Raw genomic sequence first — 20,821 nt, forward strand, 5'->3', positions numbered from 1 at the left:
TGAATCGGTCCGAATCGACAGTTTTGAGTCGAATAGGCTGTTGGATTCAATTCAACTGCCGATTCAAAACCTAATGAAAATCAGGCACTTCTTACGTTTTCCACTTTGTTGGTGCCTTTATTTTTTAATTTTATAATATGTTATAGAAACTAAATTTAAAACATCTTCAGTCAATCCGATTCGCAAACGATTCGGATTTTGATACGATTCACTTGATCCTTTGAACCATGTGGCTTTCTCATTGAATTCATAAACCGATTCTAACAACATTGCCTTCACCCGTACGAAAGTAGTGCTCGTACTTTCCAAAATTTACGAACCTTGGAATACCTTTGCGGACCGCTGAAAGGTATATGCAATTCTAATGTTGCAAACGAATATTCACCTGGGGGCACTTCGGTAATCTCGTTTCTGGCCGGGTACTTTAATACGCCGTCAACCTCACGATGACGCCCGTCTTAAGTAAGTGCGTGCGAGCGTTAGCGGTTGGTGCCACGTTATCTAACGTCGTTAGCAGATCCTCCCGTCAGCAAGCACGATATCTTTTCCCCTCGCATATCTTCGTCGCGCCAAAGACTGAGTCTTCATTACATGAGAATCGAACGCACCCAGTCTGGGGTGGCAATAATTTCGGACCGTTGGATCCAAGAGATCGATCGTCTTGTGCGCTTCCCGAGGAGCCCCACTTCCCAGAGACAAGATTCAAAACTAGGTGAACTTACAGTTATTCCGTTCAACTTACCGATGGTTCAAAGGAATAGCATGAAAGTTAAATTGCCGATCATGTTCCTACCAGCCAACCAAACCAATCAACTATGTTGTACCCCTTGGGGCTAGTAGCAGACCCAAAATATTTTGGCTGAGAGACAATAATTGATCCTTCTCTTAAAAAAATGAGTGTTTGCGAGACAATAACTCAGGTTTGATGTGGGCATCACATGCAACTGAACTTAGCTAAACCTAAGTCCAGCTTAATCACAATTGAAGATTTCAATGGCTGGTGTAGCTTTTCTATTGCTTGGAGCGTGTTTCCAATTGTCTTCATAGTAGAAACCAGGAGTAGAGGTGAACACGAGCCGAATCGAGCCCGAGTTCAGTCAGCTTGGAGTCGGCTTGACTAATGAAACCTCGAGCTCGAGAATAGCTCGATGGAAGCCACTCGAGCTCGACTCGACCAAGGCTCGTTAAACTCGTTTGAATAGAATTGATATTCATCGTTACTTATTGAGCTTGAGCTCAACTTGATTAAGGTTCAACAAACTTATTTGAATAGAATTAATATTTATCGTTATGTGTTGAGCTCAAGCTCAACTCGATTAATACTCGACAAACTCGTTTGAATAGAGTTGATATTCATCAGTATGTGTTGAGCTCAAGCTCAACTTGAGTAAGACTCGACAAGCTTGTAAACTCGTTTGAATATATCGGCTTAATTAAGGCTCGAGCTCGACTTGGCAGTTACATATTGAGCTTGAATCCAACTCGATTATTTGAATGAATCGGCTCATGAACTCGAGCTCGAACTCGTTCAAGTGTCAAGCTCGAGCTTGTTCATCCCTAACGAGGAGGGCAAATAGATAACTTGTAGAAATTATGTGAGGGTGTCCCTCATATTAGGGATTTTGAATGGGACCAATGTGGGAACGGTGAGGAGGGCGTTTGTGAGCTGGCCTTGCATATTGACTAAAAAGTCCTCATTTGGATTAGATTTGGACGAGTTAGGGCTTTGGTTTGAGCGACCTGGTCTGCTAAGCTTTGTTGCTTAGTTCTTGGATTTAGTGACGTTATGTGCTTAGTTTATGGCTTAATTAATAAATAATGGCAGTACATTGAAGGGGAAAAGGGGATGTTTTAAAAAGTTACGCTACCACAAAGCATGAAATTCCAAGAAACATTACTAAATTTCCGATGTGGTTATCTTTATCAACTTGCTTTTGTTGATAAGCACACGTACGATTTCCTGTTAATTTGATTAGACTTTAAATCCGAGCGGATCTCGAATCAGCACTGCATGAAATCCGCTGTTTAAACAAATAGAAGTTTTTAGCAACAAGCGGCGCAATGGATCTCAATGGTCAGACCTCAATCCCCTGGAACTGAGATCGATCTCAACTCCGCGATAAACAAACATGCTCTTAGAATTGAGAAAATTGTCGTGTGAGCTTATCCAAACTGGGTTTAGGAGCCCTAACAAAAGATCAACATCTTCAAATACAGGGTCATTAGTGGTTCATAATCCGCTTTTTGTATCGTTTCAATTTTGTCGGATGTCTCGGAAAACAACTCCATTCTAAAATTAGATTCGTTTTTATCTGACCATACGTGTTTAGCAGTGTCATGCTCGCAGAAGGGTTGACTGGGTGTTGGGTATTTTGGTCATTGTAACAAGAAAGGTTACTTTCGTCATTAAATTTCTTCACTTCTCATGCTAATGCAGATACGCCACGTGGAAAATTTCAATTGGTTCCTATGATTTTTGTGCTCTCACACGTCCATTCGATGCCATTGTACACTGAACTGCAAACCGACAACTAAGTACGGTATTGCCCTCTTCATGACACCCAAATTACGTTTTTATCTATAGAGTAGATTACCGGACTCAGACCCGAACGAGACGCAAATAACGTAAGTGCCACTCTGCCAAACCTGTTGTTAATTTCTAATTATGTACGTAATCAATCGCTCTTACATGCATTAAGACAAAAATTTTATTATTTTTTTAAAAAAATTTATATTTTTGCATGAAATGCCAGGAAACTATATCATAGTTTATGATGCACATATTTATTATAGTCACAAAATGACGTGCGATAAGACTTAGGAGTTTGAAGTTAACAATTTTCCAGTCACCTACTTAAATATTTTTTAAAAAAAACATGATGGAGACACCATTTCAATCTCCAAGGATGCCAGAAATGATCCTTGACTCAACCACTGCGGTCAAAGCCATATGGATCCGAATTAATTCGATCCGGAACCGGATCTGACAGCGACCACGTTGCTTCGTACTTAAAACAATTGTTAAAGCTAAGCGAGTGATTAACAAATAATTAATCGGTTTACGACTCGGTAAATAATGCTGCGGTGCCCAAGATTTGTATAGACGGAGAAGAAAACAGAATTATGTGTTAATTAAATGCAGCACATGTGGTGTGATGTAAGCAGCATAATCATACTTCATTAGGGGCCATTGCGTCGGGTTCAGATGGGTCCAAATCCATATTTCAGTGGACCCTAGGTGTTGAATTTGGATCCAAGATCCTGACATCAGTGGGGCCGACCCAAATTCAGATTTCCTTTCACACACGCAACATCAAATATTTGAAGCAAAGATAGATTTGGATTTGAATATGATAATAAGGTGTTTCGTATTTAAGTTCTATTTGTGGACCCAAAGACATGCACCCTTAGTTGGAATCAACATTTAAAACCCACATTTTTTGTTCATAAACATGAAATCTTCTAATCCAGTAGTCAAGATCAATTCGGGTTATGATCCAAGGAGAAATGGATCCAAGGATCCAAATCTGTGCTCACTTAGGGACAAGTAAACGATCTGAAAGGGGGAAACCAACAGAATGCACCTTTTGGAATAGTTGAGAAAAACGGGCTATTTTGGTCAAAGTTACGAGACTCGGAACCCCAGGGAAACCGACTCGGATCGGGTGTGCCAACGATCGTTTACATCACTATCAATGACTTTAAGTTGCACTTGTGACAAACGATCGGTCATCCAAAAATTAAATGTTGTGGAAAAGGTGAGCCACATCAAAGCGATCCCGCATGGAAGAAAGTCAATTCGAGGAAAACTTTTCTAATTGAAAGTCACTTATTTAACAATCACGACTCTCGACTGGGGCATAGTGCAGTTGGTCGAAATATTGTCGGTAAAAACTATATGTTGTCGCGTTATTTTTGAAAAACAGGAGTCTGAAACGAAACTATATTATATTTGTTTGGAGGTCGAAGAAGAATAGCTTCGAAACAGTGGGTTCTCCTTTACTTTAAAAAGAATATCGGTTCAAGAACGACTCGGTAGGGCCGAGACGGTTCGAACCGGCGGCACTGCAAGTGGCTTGGCCGTTGGGAATATCTGGGAGAGACACAAGGGTAAACTTGGGTACCACAATATTGGGGATAAAATAGAAGAAATTCTCTTCCAGATTGAGGAGAGAGAGAGGGAGAGATCCACTGTGTCTGTGGTGACCGCCATGAATCGTCTTTTGCTTGTCATCCCCTTTTTTCTAACCAAGGCCATGACTGTGAGTCTCCCTCTTTCTCTCTGTTAAAAAGTAAGCCACAAAAACAACCAACTCTTCTCTCTCTCGAATCTATTGGGGCTGTGCATATTACTCCCAGGAGCAATTTTGGCCCCTCATTTTCCTTCCTTCCCACCCAATCGACGAACCCAACTCCTCCTCCTCCTCTCTCCCTCACTCTGAAGCCCGTCATCTTCATCTTTCTCCCTGTTGGGGATTGGTTTTCTTTCCACGAAGCTCTAATGAGGAGGAGCCTCGTCCCTTCCCCTCTCCAAAGAAAAAGCACCCGTCTGTCTCCCCTTATCTGACTGCCACTTTCTCTCTCTAGAGCCCCCGGTTTCTCTCTCTCTCTCTTGCTGTTTATCTCTCTCTCTCGCGCGCGCGCTAGAGGGGAGGAGCCATGTATTCCAGCCAATCGCAGATGGCGAGCGGCCTGATGCGGTACAGGTCGGCACCGAGTTCGTTTCTGGAGAGCTTGGTCAGTGGAGGGGAAGAATTTCAGCACCCAGCGCCGGAGAATTTGATGGGGAGGTTCTTCTCCGGCGACTCATCCTGCCTGACGTCGGAGTCGAGCTGCCGGGTGACGGTCTCCCCTCCCGCGACGGCGCCTCCGGATCTCGAGGAGATCGAGCCGGGCCGACCGGAGGCGCGGCCGCCCCCGCCGCCCCCGCCCGTGGAGGAGGATCTGAAAAAGAGCCAGGGGTTTGGTAGCGGCAGCGGGTTCTGCGAGTCGGAGATTGTGTTCCAAGGTGGGGGTGGTGGTGGTGGGGGCGCCGCTGCCGGCGCTGGTAGCAGTGGTGGTGGGTTTTCTCCCCTCGGCCATATGGGAGTGGGCGGCTTCGCAACGTCCAGTAATTTCAAGAGCTCTCTCACGAGGCGCAGCAGCTCCCCCGCCGGCTTCCTGGCCAATCTCCACCTGGAAAATGGTATGGCCTCCTTTAATGTCATGTCCTCCCAATCATTTCTTCGATCCAATTTCGGCTAAGCCGTTCTCGTTTCTGTTTTCTATGCTATTTCGGTACTGAAATCAGATCTTACTTTCATGTTTTCCTGTAAAATTTCCTGATTTCTTGATCCTGGCGACATCTCCTACTTTCAGTATCGTCATAGATTTTGTTTTTTCCCTTTTTGTACTCATGAACACGCTAGTGCTCTCTCGGCACGCCAATCTCCTCCTTTTTCGAAGCTCTCTTGTTACCAACTCCATTTTTTTTAGTGGGCCGCAAACACTGTTCATATTTATTGCTCTGCTTCTCTCATTCAATTCTATACTTTAATGGTTCATGTTTCATAACCAGGCTCTCCCTTTTGGAGTTCCCATCCAAATTCCTCCCTTGTCATGTTAGCTACAAGATTAGCAACTCTGATGCAAAAATAATGAAAGATTGGTGAACATTTGGCAAGAACATACATATATTATTAAGTTTGTTTACTCGTTAGCATCTTGAAGAACTGTTACTTATTTTATTATTTCATCTGTTGCAATCAAGGGAGGAGCTTCAAAGAGTTTAACGTTTTATATCTGGATTTTGAGGAAACCGGAAATGCGCTGACAAGATTACCTCCGAGGACACATTTTTTTTTTTGCTACTTTTTTCACTTATTTTACTACAAAGAGCGATGCGAGTTTTCGTTCGCTAGCGGAATTGGTTCTTCTGCCGATCTTTTTTTGCTCTACCTGCCGGCCTTTTGTATTATATTACGAGTCTGTCCCTGGTCAAGGACAACCATGGCCTTGGACTCCAGAATGACAGTTATGGGCATCGGTGACTTTGGAAATGACCAAAGCCACCCCGTGGGCTCCAATGTCTTTTCTGTGCTTTCCTGTGGGCGTTTCCGGTAACATCGTAGAAAGGGGAAGGCCTCGTGTGGCCCACACGTGCCATCGCTTCCAGCGCGTGGGACCCGTTTTCGATTGCTCCCTTCCCTTTTTATCTTTTTCTCCGTCACCATCGCCTTCTGCGGACGGCCGTTTTATGCGTGTGTGCGTGGCTGGTGCATGCACCTGATTTATGTCCGTGTTGCCTTGTGATGACAAAGCAGTCGATAAATGACCTTATAAGATTGATAAAATAATGTTGGAGTTAGGAAAATGGCATGTGATATGCTTTAGATTTTGTGATTGTGTTGGTAAAATTTGCCCGTAAGTATTTTATACATATGTTTCTTTAAAATAAAGGAAGATTGAAGGTGTCCAGGTGAAGTCCCCTATGCTTTTGGTGGTCGGCCTCTTTAAAAAACAAAAAAAAAATCATCTATGTTGTGCTTGTTGTAATCCATAAGTATTTTTTTTTTCTTCCTTTTTTTTTTCCCGTTAAATTAGTGAGTGGTCGATTTTCTGGTCTGGTCCTCGAAGAATTCCTTATCATGAATAGAGAAAAGGCAGAGCTCTTTGGTCCCCCTCCTTTATTTGCTTCTGTAATCTCCCTCTTTATTTCTTATCGGTCCCCCTTGTTTATCTCTCCCCGGTAATTCCCTTCTTTTTATTTCTTTTTAGTCATAGATGCTCTTCGGGGATGCATGCATGTGCTTTTTTTTTTGTACACCTTGCTTTTTGACCTCCAAACAATATTAAGAGGAGTGAAAACCAAGTCTTCGGCTGAAACTATTAACTTAGATGAGGGTAAATATATATATTATATATATAATATGCACTCTCTAGTTTCATGGTTTCCTTCCTTTTGTTTTGTTTCTTTGGTGGAAATATCTTTGTAAACTTAATAAAAGGAAGAAGAGATGCAAAACTAAGAAAATTATGTCCTGTCTCCGCGACTTAAGAAACGGCAATCAGATGAAAAAATCTCCTCGAGATTCCCCATCAAACCTGCTGGAGGACCATTTTGTTCACACAAAAGCTAATCGCGTATTACCTCAATACAAGGAAAAAAAGGATTTAGAGCACGAGGGAGACAGGAAAAAAAACGAAAGAGAAAATCGGATAAAAGATTGTCTCTTGTACTTCTCCTTTGTCTTCTATGATTTTTTTATGCTGTTGTAACGAAAAGTATGGGCACTTCAAGCTGCCTGAAAAAGTTTGTTTTCAACAAATAGCAGATTCAGGAGAAGGAAATACTTTGAAGGGCCATCTTGTTTAGAGTTTATAGTACATACTAAAAGGTCACCTTGTTCAGTTCGCTGGCTGTCTAGACGACACGACAAGTTGACATGCTAATTTGGCAGCATTCTAATACTTTAAATAAGTTTTTTTTCATAAACTACTTAATGGTACCTCTTGTCAATTTGAAAGGCTAAGAAGATCCTTGGCCATATCATTATCATATAAGCACATCTGTGGTGTACCGCACCAATTTCCCGGGAACTACTCTTACTACCATTGTGTCCCTTGTCCCGTCAACTTTTTTTTCAAGTCATGGTGTTCCCTTTCTCTCTCTCTCTCTCTCTCTCTCTCTCTCTCTCTCATGTTTGTGTGTTCCAATTCACAGGGTACTCTTTGGGTGGTGGAATTGGAGGTTTTAGCTTGGACAACTGTTCTAATGGACAGCATGGAGTGACACAAAGGAGGTTGAAGTCTCAGCTGAGCTTCTCCAGGCAAGATTCTCCAAAAGGCCTCATGTCTCAGTTATCAGACATCAACATGGCAGAAGTTGGTGAAACCATCACGGGCAACAGCAGCTCCGACGATGGCAGCTTAGGATCTGGAAATGCCACCAAGTCTTACATGTCTAGTGGTTTTCCTCTGGGCAGCTGGGATGACTCGCATCCTATCGTCTTCGGTTCTGCACCCAGGAAGCGTGGTAGAGATTTGAATGGAGAAATTATTCATGGTTTCTCGGATACACAGGTAAAAACTCTCTTTAAGTGGTTAGAGGACTGCTTATCTGTGCCTCTCGATCCCAATTATTACTAAAACAACTGCTGATGATCTCTCAGTATCTGAGGCACTGAATCTTCAATCCTACCTTGCCTCATGAACAATCTTTCAGTTGGAAATGATAACTTCCTAATGGCGGCCAGAATCACCTTACTGTCAAGCTTACAAAGTTATCTTCTCCGCAGGCAATTGTTTGCGTTTGAGATGAATGTTGTCCTTTTTTGTTGGGCCTATTTGTCAGCACAAGTTTTCTGCTTGTTGGTGCATGTTCTTTGTCTACCCCTAGGAATTAGGACGATTTATTTCCTTTTAATCGTATCCAAAAATAAAGGCTCCTCCGGAAATATGGTTAACACATACAGATAGAAGGGCTATCACTGAGATTCTAAAGTTGACAAAGGAATGAACGACTTACCAAATTTACTCTGAACAATAGATAGAGGTTTGGAAGTGCCATTGAGATTCTAAAGTTGACAAAGGAATAAAGACTCACCAAATTTATTCTGCACAATCTAAGCTTGTGAAAGCAAAGCTAGCGAGACATTCATTTACCTTCAACTCGTTAATTTTTGAGAACTACCAATCAGCTAGATGCATTTCTTATGATGTAAAGCATGTTATGTGAAAGCACCATGTGTTCTAGTACCTTCTTAGCATGCCATACTGTGCATAGTTTTTTAACTTTCTTTATAGTTTTGTCTATTTCACTTAACAGGGTTTTGCTTACACACGGTTATTTGAAACCTTTCTCAGTTTGGGCTAGCTAAGACACCAATAGATATGGTTTCTATGGAGAAGTATCTACAAATTCAACAAGATGCAGTTCCTTGCAAGATTCGCGCCAAGCGTGGCTGTGCAACTCATCCACGAAGCATTGCTGAGAGGGTTGGTTATATTGCTTAGCACTGAGAGATATATGTTCCATGTACACCTTATTAGTATGAATTGGTCTGCATATCTTGGATTCTTGATAGATGCATGTCTATCTGCCTACATGGATGTGCATGTGGCATCGTGCATCACTGACTGGCCTTTCTATTTAGGAAAGAAGAACAAGAATTAGTGAAAAGCTGAGAAAGTTGCAGGAGCTTGTGCCCAATATGGACAAGGTAACTTCAACAGCTTATGCATTTACCATTCACCTGTATTAACTTAATCTACTAAGTAGACTTCCATTCCGTTTCTACATGTTATTTTCTAGTCTTGTTCCATTTGACCCCTTTATATGCATGCTCCGAAGAAGCCAGCTAACTCCGAATTGAAAGTGCAGCTGCCTTCACATCTAATGCTCTCCCCACTTCACTGCTTCCACCCAATTTTCTGTTTATCGGACACAATGACAACTATATATTTGCTGATACAACAACAGGAGTCGCAATATTTTGGAACAGGAGAGTGTCAGCACCTAACATACTTCTGAGGACTGAAAATATGTTCCCATTTCTATGAATTAAAATCATTAACGGCAAACATTTAATGAAGGAAAAAATCTTAAGATTTTAAAATTATAAATTTATAAGAATAAAAAGTCAATATATTCATGGTTGTTTTTAATGGCAAGAGAACTTCCCACATTTTCTTGAACTATTGCCAAAGCTAGGTGATATTTTTTGCTTAGTTGTCACAAAGTCCTTAATAATACATGCTTTAACATGACAATTGCATTTATGTTTCCAGAGAGAGGCAATGATTTAGCTAGAAAAGTAAAATCTCCATGGACATGTTTGTTCTCAAAAAAAGTGTTGTTCACTTGCTCAACAAGTAGCATATCCTGTGATACAGCATCATATGCAAAGTGAAAGCCAACTATTAGCATTAATATGAGTAGTCTTTTGTTTGCTGGATGTAGAGCATGGTGGTTTAATTGTCCTCTATGCTACTGAAAACCAGTTGATAGGTTCAATGAAGCATGTAATTTGGGTGTTTCAGCTACAGTGGGAATCTAGAGTGACCTCTTGAGTCTTGACATGATAATTTGGACTTAATATATGCAACTGGATTTTTGTTGTCTTCTTTTCCTTTTGTGCCTTCTACAACATGAACTGAAATGACCTGATGTGATGCATTCAGCAATTCATGACCTATAAATTATGGGAAATTGGGAATTTCATAATGCTTGACAGATAAAGGAAATGGATAGTGGTGGTATGCAGTTACGATTCACGGTAGGAACTGAGCACCGCAGGACAAGTTTTTTCTAAATGTAGCAAATTCATTTTTTTCATAAAGAACTGGGCTCATTTTGAAGGCAGTCTTGCAAAAATTCTAAGTTTCATTGTATTGAAAATAGGAAAAGTCTCCTTGAATGAAAAAAATTTAGAGGTAGTGTAGAGATATTTGTGATTCCAGTTAACCCAAGTTGTGTTCACTAAAGTTAGCGTTAAGGGATTGACACACCAGATGATATTTATCATCTAACTATTCTGAACTACTCTCTGCCATGGATATAACTGAACGAACTTGGAGATCAAGGGAAGAGAAGGCATGGGTGTAAATTCACCTTTTTCACTATTCACATTAGATCACAATTAGATGAAAAGTTAAGCCTGCAGAGCATACATGAAATGAAGTGACCCAAATCTCTCTCTCTCTAACATGATCCATGATTGTTGAATTATCTTTCATAATCACCATTTTCTTTATTCATTAATAGGGGTTAACTACTGTTCTGATGTAGTTTTTGGCTTTCACCTCAAATGCCACACATCTTCATTTTCTCATTGATTTAGGGTTCTAATATTCATGATCTTCTTTTACTATATTTTTTATCCTATTTTTTGTACTTGCAGCAAACAAACACTGCAGACATGTTGGACTTGGCTGTTCAATATATCAAATCTCTTCAAAATGATGTTCAAGTATGTGCACTAAACTTTGTCTGGTATAGCTTTTCTATGATGTATCGTTTCAGTCACTTGGTACACATCTTCTGTGTCAAAATAGCACAAAATGTGTGGTTATTCGGTGACACCTAAAGGGCTTGCTTAAAGTTATGTGAAGCATAATGAACATTATTCTTTTTGTTTCCCATAGTTCTTTATTATGGCCTTAATTGTTGGTTTTTCAAATCCTTTTATCATCTTGTTCTTGACTGTATGATCTTGTTCATTTATCATACAATAATTTAGATGTCCATGAAAATGCATTTTAGTACAATGTTAATGTTTAAACACGTGCATGTACAGCTGTTTTATTTGTCTGGGCATGTATTTGTATATTTTATGTGCAGCCCATGTTCCTTATGTGCCAGTTCTACAAAATGCTTGGATTGTCTGTAGCATGTTCATTAGAAGAACTGTAAGGATAAAAAATGAGATATTGGCCTAAAGGTACATCCAAAAGACTAGAGGCACGTACAAACTCCAATTCGGAGTATTTCAAAGTTGAAAAAGGAATATTGCAGCTGAGTCGGTCAGTCCCCATAATTTTGCATTTAATGAGATGAAAAATATCTTTTTATCGTGGTGCCTGAAGAGTCCCCATCTACCTGTTCAAGTGTACAGTTTGCTATGGTGTCCATGCTCATGTCACATAGAGTTTGAGGTTGCCTTGTAAAATCTTGTGCATAACTTAGTGGAGGCTCAGAAGATATAACAAACTTCAAAAGTTCAAATGTGTGCATTTTGTAGAACATTCCTAGAAATGTCGTTATATAAGTGTAGGCACTGAAATCAAGGTGTAAGCTAAAATCATTCCATCATTTTATACTAGTGGTAACTACAAAATAAGGGTCTTTTCTTTCTGGAACAGCTAGGGTCTTTTCTTTCTGGAACAACTATTGGCACATCTTTGTAATTGTACCTTAGGGTGCTTTCTTTAAGGATACTGACCTGGATACCTTGTTTTCTGATGGCTCAGAATTGTGTAATGTGTCACAAGAACATTTTAGGATGAGAACTGTTCTACCACATGCCTAAATGAACTTAGATACTGTATTAGTTAAAATTTTGAACAAACAATTGATGGTAAAGGGGAAAAGACACAAAGTGAAAAATAGAAAATCAGTGGATAAGTGAAACCATGGCTACACATGGTTCAGGTTGAACTGTTGAAGTCAGATGCCTGACAGAAACTGTACTTATGTAGTTCGATGCAGATATGAGCTTCACATGTAATCGGTGGTCAGGTTTGGGTTCACCAAATTTTGTATGCAAGTCTTATGTCCTTATCTCGACTCTATCTGATCACATGCATGTGACAGATTTTAAAATAATCTAACCTGAATTTGTTTTCAGCTAATTTTATCTCTTTCCAAATCAAAACCTGAACCCAATGGATCAGATCTTTCTATCTCAGGCTTCTTGGTACATTCCTAGTTGCTGCTGAATCTGACTGGTTGGCATCTCTAAATTGGTGAATCTGATAGGAAACATATAGTATGATCACAACCCATAAACATGCTGCAACAAGAACTACTCAGAATACAAACTTTAGAGGAACAACTATAATTCATGACCATGCTGCAACAAGAACTATTAAATAACATATTGCTTGTGGAAGTAATAAACAGCACCGCGAAAATTTGTGACTTCAAAGATCACTAAGGAGCAATAAGATTTCCTGGATGTAGTGTTTAATACACCGGGTGACAGAAAAAGATTCCATTTGAACCATTTCCTTTCTTTCCTCCTTTTGCCCCTATACTAGTTCCTATGTGTTACCAACACAAGGGACAGTTTTGTTTATTATTTCTCTCCCTCGTGGTGATATCGTTAATATTCTGTGTAAGAGAAGTTTTTTAATTCAAAATTGGATAAAGATTTTTACCCTTGAAAGCAATATGGTAGTACCATATTTTTTTTAAGGAACCTGGCAAACCTTTTCCCATATATGTGGAATGGATGTTTCATATCCTATTGATGTATGATAGTGAAAAAGGTTGTGTTGCATTATGTTGGTTTAATTTGTTTCTGCAATGTCGAACTTGAGTATTGCCAGCATGTTTATGGTTATGTTACTGGGACACGTATTGAAACTCTGAACTGGAGCTAATGATATTGGCTATCCGAAAATTTATGACATATGATTGAGAAATGGATAACTGAATTTTGTCATGAAGTTCAAAGAAGAGATTTTAATTTAACATGGAGTTTTGTCAGATTTCAATATCTTTCATGTTATCTGTTCCTAAAAAGAGCCAGAGTCAAAAAATGTTTGATAAAAAATATGCCACTGAGGCTTATCTTTAGTTGATGCAATTTTGTTCAAGTGATTTTGTATGTTCAGAGCATTTCCTGGATTCATTCTCAGTATTACTTGTTGGTTGCAGACTCTCACACAAGAACGTGGCAATTGCACTTGCTCAAGCAAGCAAGAAGCAAAATCATAATAGGAAGAGCACCAAATTTAAAGACTGAAATCACTTTCTTACCATAGGCAGCAATATGGAGAGTTGGATAAGATTGAGATCATCATGACCGTGAAATTATGGTTTTATGTCTGAGGCAACTGTGTTTGTTCTTGTACATATATGGATCTAATCTTGCTTCCTCTTTCTGGAGGGTCTTATCTCTAAGAATTTCGGCTCCTATTGAACCTTCATGTATTGTGCACCAACATGAATGAGTTAGTGCACAAAGCAGATCATTCTCGCAACAAGCTTTACTAATTCATCGTATCTATGAGTAGGAAACCGCCGTTGATCATAGCTGCTGTTGCAGCAGCAATGATCTTACCATTTTGGTGTAAGTTGATTCTAAGTGGTGGTTCTTGTGAAACAAATCTGTTGTTGATGGTACTACAGTTGCTGATATTACACAATAATGATCTCGTAATTGTTTTGAATCTAAGTTCTCCGTGAAGGTTGTGAGACAAATTTGCCATGCAAGAAAATGAGGTAAAGCGTGTATTCTTTAGTTCTTATTGTTATAGAGAGAGAGAGAGAGAAGTCGATCGCTATGCTGTACAGGGCTGTTATCATTTTAACCGCTAGAACAGATAAAATACGATGGTTTTAATATTTTATTTTGGCATTACGTTATGTATACAATATAGCCCATATGTCTGGATCACAGTTCAGAAAGCTGCAATTTTTCTTATCATGGTACTTAAACAATATCTTTGAAAGTGTTTCAGTCTTACTATGATTCTTGCACATTATTTTCTAAAAAGGTGTTTTTGGTTAACGATGAGATTTTAACTGGATCGTAGATAAGTAGGTGCCCCTGCCAAATGCACCATGAAAAATGTTCTCATCATGTCACACCTAACTAGAGCCAAGGGTTTGGCGCACTGGGTGGGGCTATGGCTGTAAGACCTTTGAATCTCATGGCATCAGCTTTTGCAACGCATAAAGCAAGGTGCACCTGCCGAAGTTAGAAAGCTATATTATATTTATTTACATACTTTTCATCCCGACTATTTGTTTGCTTATATATTATTGCCCTTCAATATTTATTTATATACTCTGCCTTCCAAATATTTTACTATATATTTGATGGGTCTAAAATTTCTTTTGAATTAGTGGTCCTCAGTCAAAGGTTTCCAGTTACCATACTGGTACTTCCCTAGACTAAACAAATACTATCTCGATCGAATAAACAAAGAAAAATGTATTGCTACAATATAAGTCACATTAAGGCCAATTACACCGAGGAAACCATGAAAAAAGGATGATACATCTCTACCTGTATCGTTACTCAAGAGTTATAATTTCTATATTTTGCTGTGCATTTGAACATACGTCTATAAAAAAACAAAAGCATTTACTAACGTCATTACCAAGTTGAGAGAGAAATCCTGTTTCTGTAACTTTAAAAGGCAACTTATGTTTGCCCAAAGGGGTATAGTGCAACTGGGCAACAAGGTGGCTCATGAAAAAAGGGCCTGAGTTTTGAATCTCCATAGTCACTGTCATACTTTGGTGCGCTACTCTTTTCTACTGCAAACCATGGCCGACATTTCCAGATCGAGTCAAGTTTTCTGCATACTTTTGTGCGCCTAACAAATATGCACCAAAGGGTTTGGAGGGAATTTTTTAAATTTTTATGAAACAATGGGTAGTTTAGACTTTTTGATTTTTTCACAATCTTTTTTACCTTCTTAGAAAGTTTCTTGTTTTAATTTTAATTAGGGTATTTTGGTGTAACTGTAACTTCACCAAAATCCTTCCTAAAGCAGCTTTAGCGCCTCTGGGTTCACTTCAAACCACCACCCCCCGTTAGCACAGAAGTGTGTTCATCGTCTCGCTCGGGCGGTGGGGCTCTCTTCCACTCACCCAAAAGGGCACTTATATGTTTGCTATCAACTGGTCTCATCTGATCGTTTCTGGTACACATTGTGGTGTCCGCCAAGGCAGCTGTTTATTGTCAAATGGTGGAGACAGTAGGTATCTCTCACATACAATTCGTTCTTAATCGAGTTGCATGGCCGGATCGTTCTACGATAGTTGAGATCGGACACGTTTGGTACATACCTTGCTCGTGTTATTCCAAAGCCTGTCTTAGTTATTCTCTGTCTATTCTTGTTAATCAACCCATATTAGAGATGGTACACTTCAAAACCATCTCACTATGGGACTTCTGTGGATGTAAACTTGCTTTACAATTTAAACAACCGCACATTTAAATTCCTTCAGTAAATGCGTTAATTAATTCGAAACGTTTGGAGAATGAATTATTTTACCAAGAGCCCTAAACCAAGTAAAATCCAAGCCATTGACGTCCAACCAAATTTGCATCCTAACAAGCATCATCAACCGAAACGGGAAAGTAGCCTGTAATTTCTGAATCTACCGTAGAGACCGAAATTTACCCTACTCAAAATCTTACAAAATCTAATTGATTCAAGGGCTTTAATAGTTTTTAGGTCAAGAAGACTCGTGTTTTCTTTGGTTTTTGCTCTAAAAGGAGGACACATTAAAGAGAACCGTCAAGCTCTTCGATGCACCAAAGATTATTCAAACCCAATGGATGAGGGAAACCATGGCTGTAAATTGTTCAAATTGAACCAGACTTTGAGATCCCCTATCACTTTCCAAAGAGCATGGCATTTCTAGAGGGGAATTTTGCAAATCTGTCATACCTCCTGTCATTTATGCGCTTCCTTTTTCGACCAGGGACCATAGGAGAATCAGTTGCCACCACCTCCCACGCCAAGCGTCCAAGAGAAAGAGAGAGAGAGAGAGAGAGAGAGAGGTGGGGGGGATGAGAGGTGTGCGGTTATAAAACAAGTTATATCTACAATCACAAAATCATATTGAAAGCAACTCAAACAGATGTGCGGTTATTCCCAAAATGACCTGTCCTACCAATAGCTCTACGTGCGAAAATCTCCTGCCAATCCGTTCTAACAGTACCTTCTAAGCACAGTTCAATTGCAGAATTAATATAAATAAAACCTTACATGGTTGGACAATTTTAACATTCGCCAATGATCAACCAAAACTAGAAACATAAAGATTGAGACAACAACATCAACTAGAACAGCTAAATTAACAAGTACTCAAGTGAAGAACAATATATATAAATAACGAAATCTGCATATCTAACACAAAGTTACAGCAAACTGTCTCCTCAATGCAAATATCAATAACAAAGTTATCTGTTTCTTCACAGCAGTTCAATTATGGTTGCATAATTGTTATCTTCATCAGAAGTGGACAGCTCATCTTCATTTGAACTTTGAATCATCCATATATGCATAGTCAACAAATCGATAGTTATATGCATAGTCATGCATTGAAAAATAAAACCAAAATTCAACCATATATCAAGATAATATCAAACCAACCACAAATCCAACAAGAAGGCGCTTACGCCTCAAAAACATTAGGGTTTTCATAAAAAATAACGAGATAAAAACAGAGGTTTTTGCTAACTTCTCTTCAATCATGCTATTAGGAATCATTATCATCCCATTGATTTTTGACATTATTATATTGTTGTTTTGTAAAATATATAGAATCAACTCACCAAACTGGAATGGAGTTTGCCGGTCTGGAGGCTTCCTTGTTTCAATCCAATTACTAAAAAAAGTTTTATTTGCAGAACACCCTAATATTATAATATTTATGCACAGCCAACAATATTTAAAATATGAGAAAACTGTAAAGTTTTATTTGCAGTTATCGTGAATTTGTCAACCAATTCCAAGTTTAGTTCTGTCCTAAAGAGAAAAACACCCTAAACTACCTAAAAATTAATCAAACTCTGAATTAAAATAACACAGCAAGAAGACTTAGACTGGAAACCTAGATTTGTCTACATTGTAGTAGGCAACTAGAAAAAACAAATACTAGTCTGATTTGAACCACCCTAAACTCAACCTAGTTTGAATCAGTCAACAATTTAAAAGTAGTAATTTTCTGAACCCTGACCTACATGAGAATGACTAACAAGAACTTACACAAATTAAAACTAATATCTGATGACAAGAACTTAAGAAATTAAACGAATCAAGTTTGCCAAGGCAAATTACATTCAATATCTTCACCAAACACCAGATGAAAATCAGAACATTCCAGTGAAAACCTGAGCTGGGTACACTCCTAACAGCATCATTTTTGTTCTAAACACACTGAGAAATATTAGCCACAACGGCATGTAACTGCAACAAATGCAGAAAGAGAGGCAGAGAAAGGTGAGGATCTCCCTTCCTCCACACACACACACACACAGAGAAAGAAAGATGGCTTCTGGCATGGCTCTCAATAAAGAGAGAGAGAAAGAAATACCTACAATTGCCGCCACCAGGTGGCAACTATCAGGAGAGAGAGAAGGGAATTGACAGTGAAAAAGGATACCTCGACTCCATGAGGTGAAAACTGAAAAGAAGACAACATCAATAACCCCTTTAACATTCTAAAAGAAGTTCCTAAGCCATAAGCTTCAAGCAAGAGGGCACACTCCTCGCTGAGGCATGTGCTTCACCGTGATCAGATGTTGCCTCAAGACAGACTTTGCTTCACCCTTGTGCATTTGAGACATTTTAATTTTGTTCCAAGGTGTGCTTCAAGGTGTGAAGCATAAAGCCTTTAAGTCTTTAACAACACTGACTTGACATGTCAGCTCAGTATGCATACGCGCATGGACATGGGCACAAGTGCGGGCACCAGTGCTGATAATGTTTTGAAAACTAGGGTGCAGGGATATGCATATATATATATATATATATATATATATATATATATATATATATATATATATATATATATATATATATATATGTACAAACCAATAATAAGACTTTAAGCAAATAAAGACACATATTCATTGTTTATATTTTGCTACAAAAGATACAAAAAATATACTAAAAGATGCAAAAATTGAGTCAGCCATATTTAAGCTGTGCCCGTACCTGCACCTGTGTCCAGCCGTGTCAACACAAGTGCAGTGTTCTTTTTGGAGTGTCTATGTGACAAGAGAATAATACTGATTGTAACTGCTAAGTGCTAACCATGTCAAAATAGTCAATTGCCTGAGACTTTGCTTGTTTGGTATCATCTGTTGAAAAGAGCGCCCAAACGAGAGCCCAACCAATTTAGAAAAACAGCAAAACTGGCCAATAAAGGTAGAAATGGTCGCTAATTAGCTTGACCTACTCTCAGATGAGTCAGATTGCTCTTCTAAGGTGTTATATGTGGACTTGAAACAAGTCATGCAACTCAAAGATAGATGAACTGAAATTTCCCTTGGGAAGATGAGAATACTATAAAAAGGAATAATGAAAAAATGTAAGGAAACAAAAATACCATTGTTTGCTAGAAGCCTAGAACGAAGGTATGTAAACAAAAGTGATCTGTAAAATAGAATGAGATCAAAGAAGATGTCCATACCCAATATGTACTATGGTTACATTATGTTTGTTCAAACATTGATACATAGAAAATATAGCACAGTGTACATTTGAAAAAGTGATTTCCTTAATAAGAGCCACAGAAACAATTACTTATCAAATTGCATTCCATCACAAATTTATAATGAAAAACTCATAGCATCAATGACGAGCATAATGCACTGATCTGATTTAATTAGATAATGCACAACTATGGAAAATGTTCTGAACGTTACAGACATCCACTCTATAGTGAGAAAGAACTGCAACAAAAGAATCTAGACTGTCTAACAAAAAAACTGTACAGGTTCATAATGGCTCATGATATTGGAGAATTGTAGAGCAAGACCAAACACAAGGAGGAAAAATAATTTCTACGAAATAGGCTCATGGCAAGTTACGAGAACCCAAAACAAGGAAGATACAAGCTAAAAACATAAAGATATAGTACTGTAGAAGCAAAACCTACGGTTCTCCGTGTTTCCTGTTAATCTCACCGCTTGCGGAAACCAAATTGCATGTCTGGGTATTGGCATGCCCTTCCATTTCATATATCTGAACTTGCCCTGATTATCTTACCACACATCAGTTCTAAATTCTAGTAGACAGTGTAACCTACAACAGATTGTTAATATCAAGATGAAACCAAAAAAGAAACCTCAGATGAATCACCCCAAAAGGAAAACAAATAAGAAGCCCACAGACAAAAGAAAAAGTCATGCAAATCAAGCTCATGCCCAGCAAGCAATCGTCCTTTTTCAGCATGAGTTGGAGCGGAGAAGAAAAAACGTGTGATGTTAAACTCGCTGGGGAAACTTAAAGGAACCGATCATCTATTTTGATTATTTTATAAAATTTTGAAGTAAGGGGAACAACTTGAGCAATTAAGTTCTCTCTCGGAAAAATTGGTATAAACAGAGCTCTTTCACAAGAAAGAGGCAAACCCCAAAGTGTTTCTCTTCCTGTTCCGCGCATATGAATTGCTTCACAGATCGAGTGGTTTACAACCTCACCAACCGCCATGACAAACACTTAAGACTGTCATCGCGATCCCATTATTCTTAGTGCTGTTATCTCAAAAATTGTTTATCTAACGTGATTTTGCCGAGTAAGATACGGAGGAGACCAGGCGTCTAAGCATCCACCTTTTTGTCCCCTTCCATCTTCTGCGACGAATTGGGATCCTCCGAAGCCGCCGCCGCTTCTTCCTGCTCCAATTCGCGAGCCGCCTGATCCTCCATGGCCTTCTCGGCGCTAAGAAGGGGCTCGTAGTAGTCAGAGTGGCGAAGCATGCACTCCCTCAGCACCCGAGTCACCTCGGCACATTTTTCAACCACGTCCTCCTTGCTCTTCTCGGCTTCCTCGATGCACTTCTCCCACGAGATGAAGCTTTCCTTGCAGCCACCTCCTTTCATAAACAAACAGAACCCGCACTCCATCTGCTCCTCCTCCTCCTCCTCCTCATCCCTGTGGCCTTCCTCTTCTCCTCCGCCTTCTTGTCTGCGTTCTCTTTCATTATCCTCCTCTCTCGCTCCCGCTGCATCATTCTGATTTTCGTCTGGAGATCTTTGGGTCTCCGGGACTTCGTTGGTGGGTGGCTTCGAATCCGACGGCACGGGTGCCATAGACATTGCCACCAAGGAGAAGAAGAAGCAGAGAGCGAGAGAGGGCGGGTTTAAGGGGGAGGTGGCTAGGGTTTCTCTCCGAGTGCAATGAAAATTTGGCTGCCTGGGACCTTCTGGTTAAACCACTATGAACTTCACTTCTGTTCTCAAGAGCTACGCTCTTTTTTCTTTGATCCGACCGACCGAGTCGCCGTTGACTTGTTGAGTCGGTTGTGTGACGATCTGAGTTTCAATTCCTACAAAACTTCACCCGATCGAGTCCCCGAATCAACTCATTGATCCATCTCTTTGATCACAATTGTCCTCAATGCAAATACTCCACATAGTTTACT

At 39.5% G+C, this 20,821-nt stretch overlaps 2 protein-coding genes across 2 annotated transcripts; one reads left to right on the forward strand and one right to left on the reverse strand.

Annotated features, from left to right (window-relative positions):
* Window positions 1–4,160: 4,160 nt before the first annotated feature.
* Window positions 4,161–13,875, forward strand: LOC116250667 (transcription factor bHLH128-like). Its single transcript, XM_031624479.2, has 6 exons — window positions 4,161–5,185; window positions 7,703–8,061; window positions 8,845–8,976; window positions 9,135–9,200; window positions 10,881–10,949; window positions 13,361–13,875. The coding sequence occupies exons 1-6, from the start codon at window positions 4,660–4,662 to the stop codon at window positions 13,418–13,420; spliced, it is 1,212 nt and encodes a 403-aa protein (XP_031480339.1). The 5' UTR covers window positions 4,161–4,659; the 3' UTR covers window positions 13,421–13,875.
* A 5,800-nt stretch (window positions 13,876–19,675) lies between these two features.
* On the reverse strand, window positions 19,676–20,621 carry LOC116249705 (uncharacterized). Its single transcript, XM_031622919.2, has one exon. The coding sequence runs from the start codon at window positions 20,493–20,495 to the stop codon at window positions 19,998–20,000; it is 498 nt and encodes a 165-aa protein (XP_031478779.2). The 5' UTR covers window positions 20,496–20,621; the 3' UTR covers window positions 19,676–19,997.
* Between the last annotated feature and the right edge of the window lie 200 nt (window positions 20,622–20,821).

Source organism: Nymphaea colorata, chromosome 3 (assembly GCF_008831285.2).
Source record: "Nymphaea colorata isolate Beijing-Zhang1983 chromosome 3, ASM883128v2, whole genome shotgun sequence".
NCBI lineage: Eukaryota > Viridiplantae > Streptophyta > Magnoliopsida > Nymphaeales > Nymphaeaceae > Nymphaea > Nymphaea colorata.

What these genes read in the sequence shown, in the direction of transcription:
- LOC116250667 (XM_031624479.2), top strand. Translation starts at nt 4,660, where the DNA reads ATGTATTCCAGCCAATCGCAGATGGCGAGCGGCCTGATGCGGTACAGG. An exon ending in CAATCTCCACCTGGAAAATG is followed by an intron (nt 5,186 to 7,702) that starts GTATGGCCTCCT and finishes TCCAATTCACAG; the next exon opens with GGTACTCTTTGGGTGGTGGA. An exon ending in TTGTGCCCAATATGGACAAG is followed by an intron (nt 9,201 to 10,880) that starts GTAACTTCAACA and finishes TTGTACTTGCAG; the next exon opens with CAAACAAACACTGCAGACAT.
- LOC116249705 (XM_031622919.2), bottom strand. Translation starts at nt 20,495, where the DNA reads ATGTCTATGGCACCCGTGCCGTCGGATTCGAAGCCACCCACCAACGAA.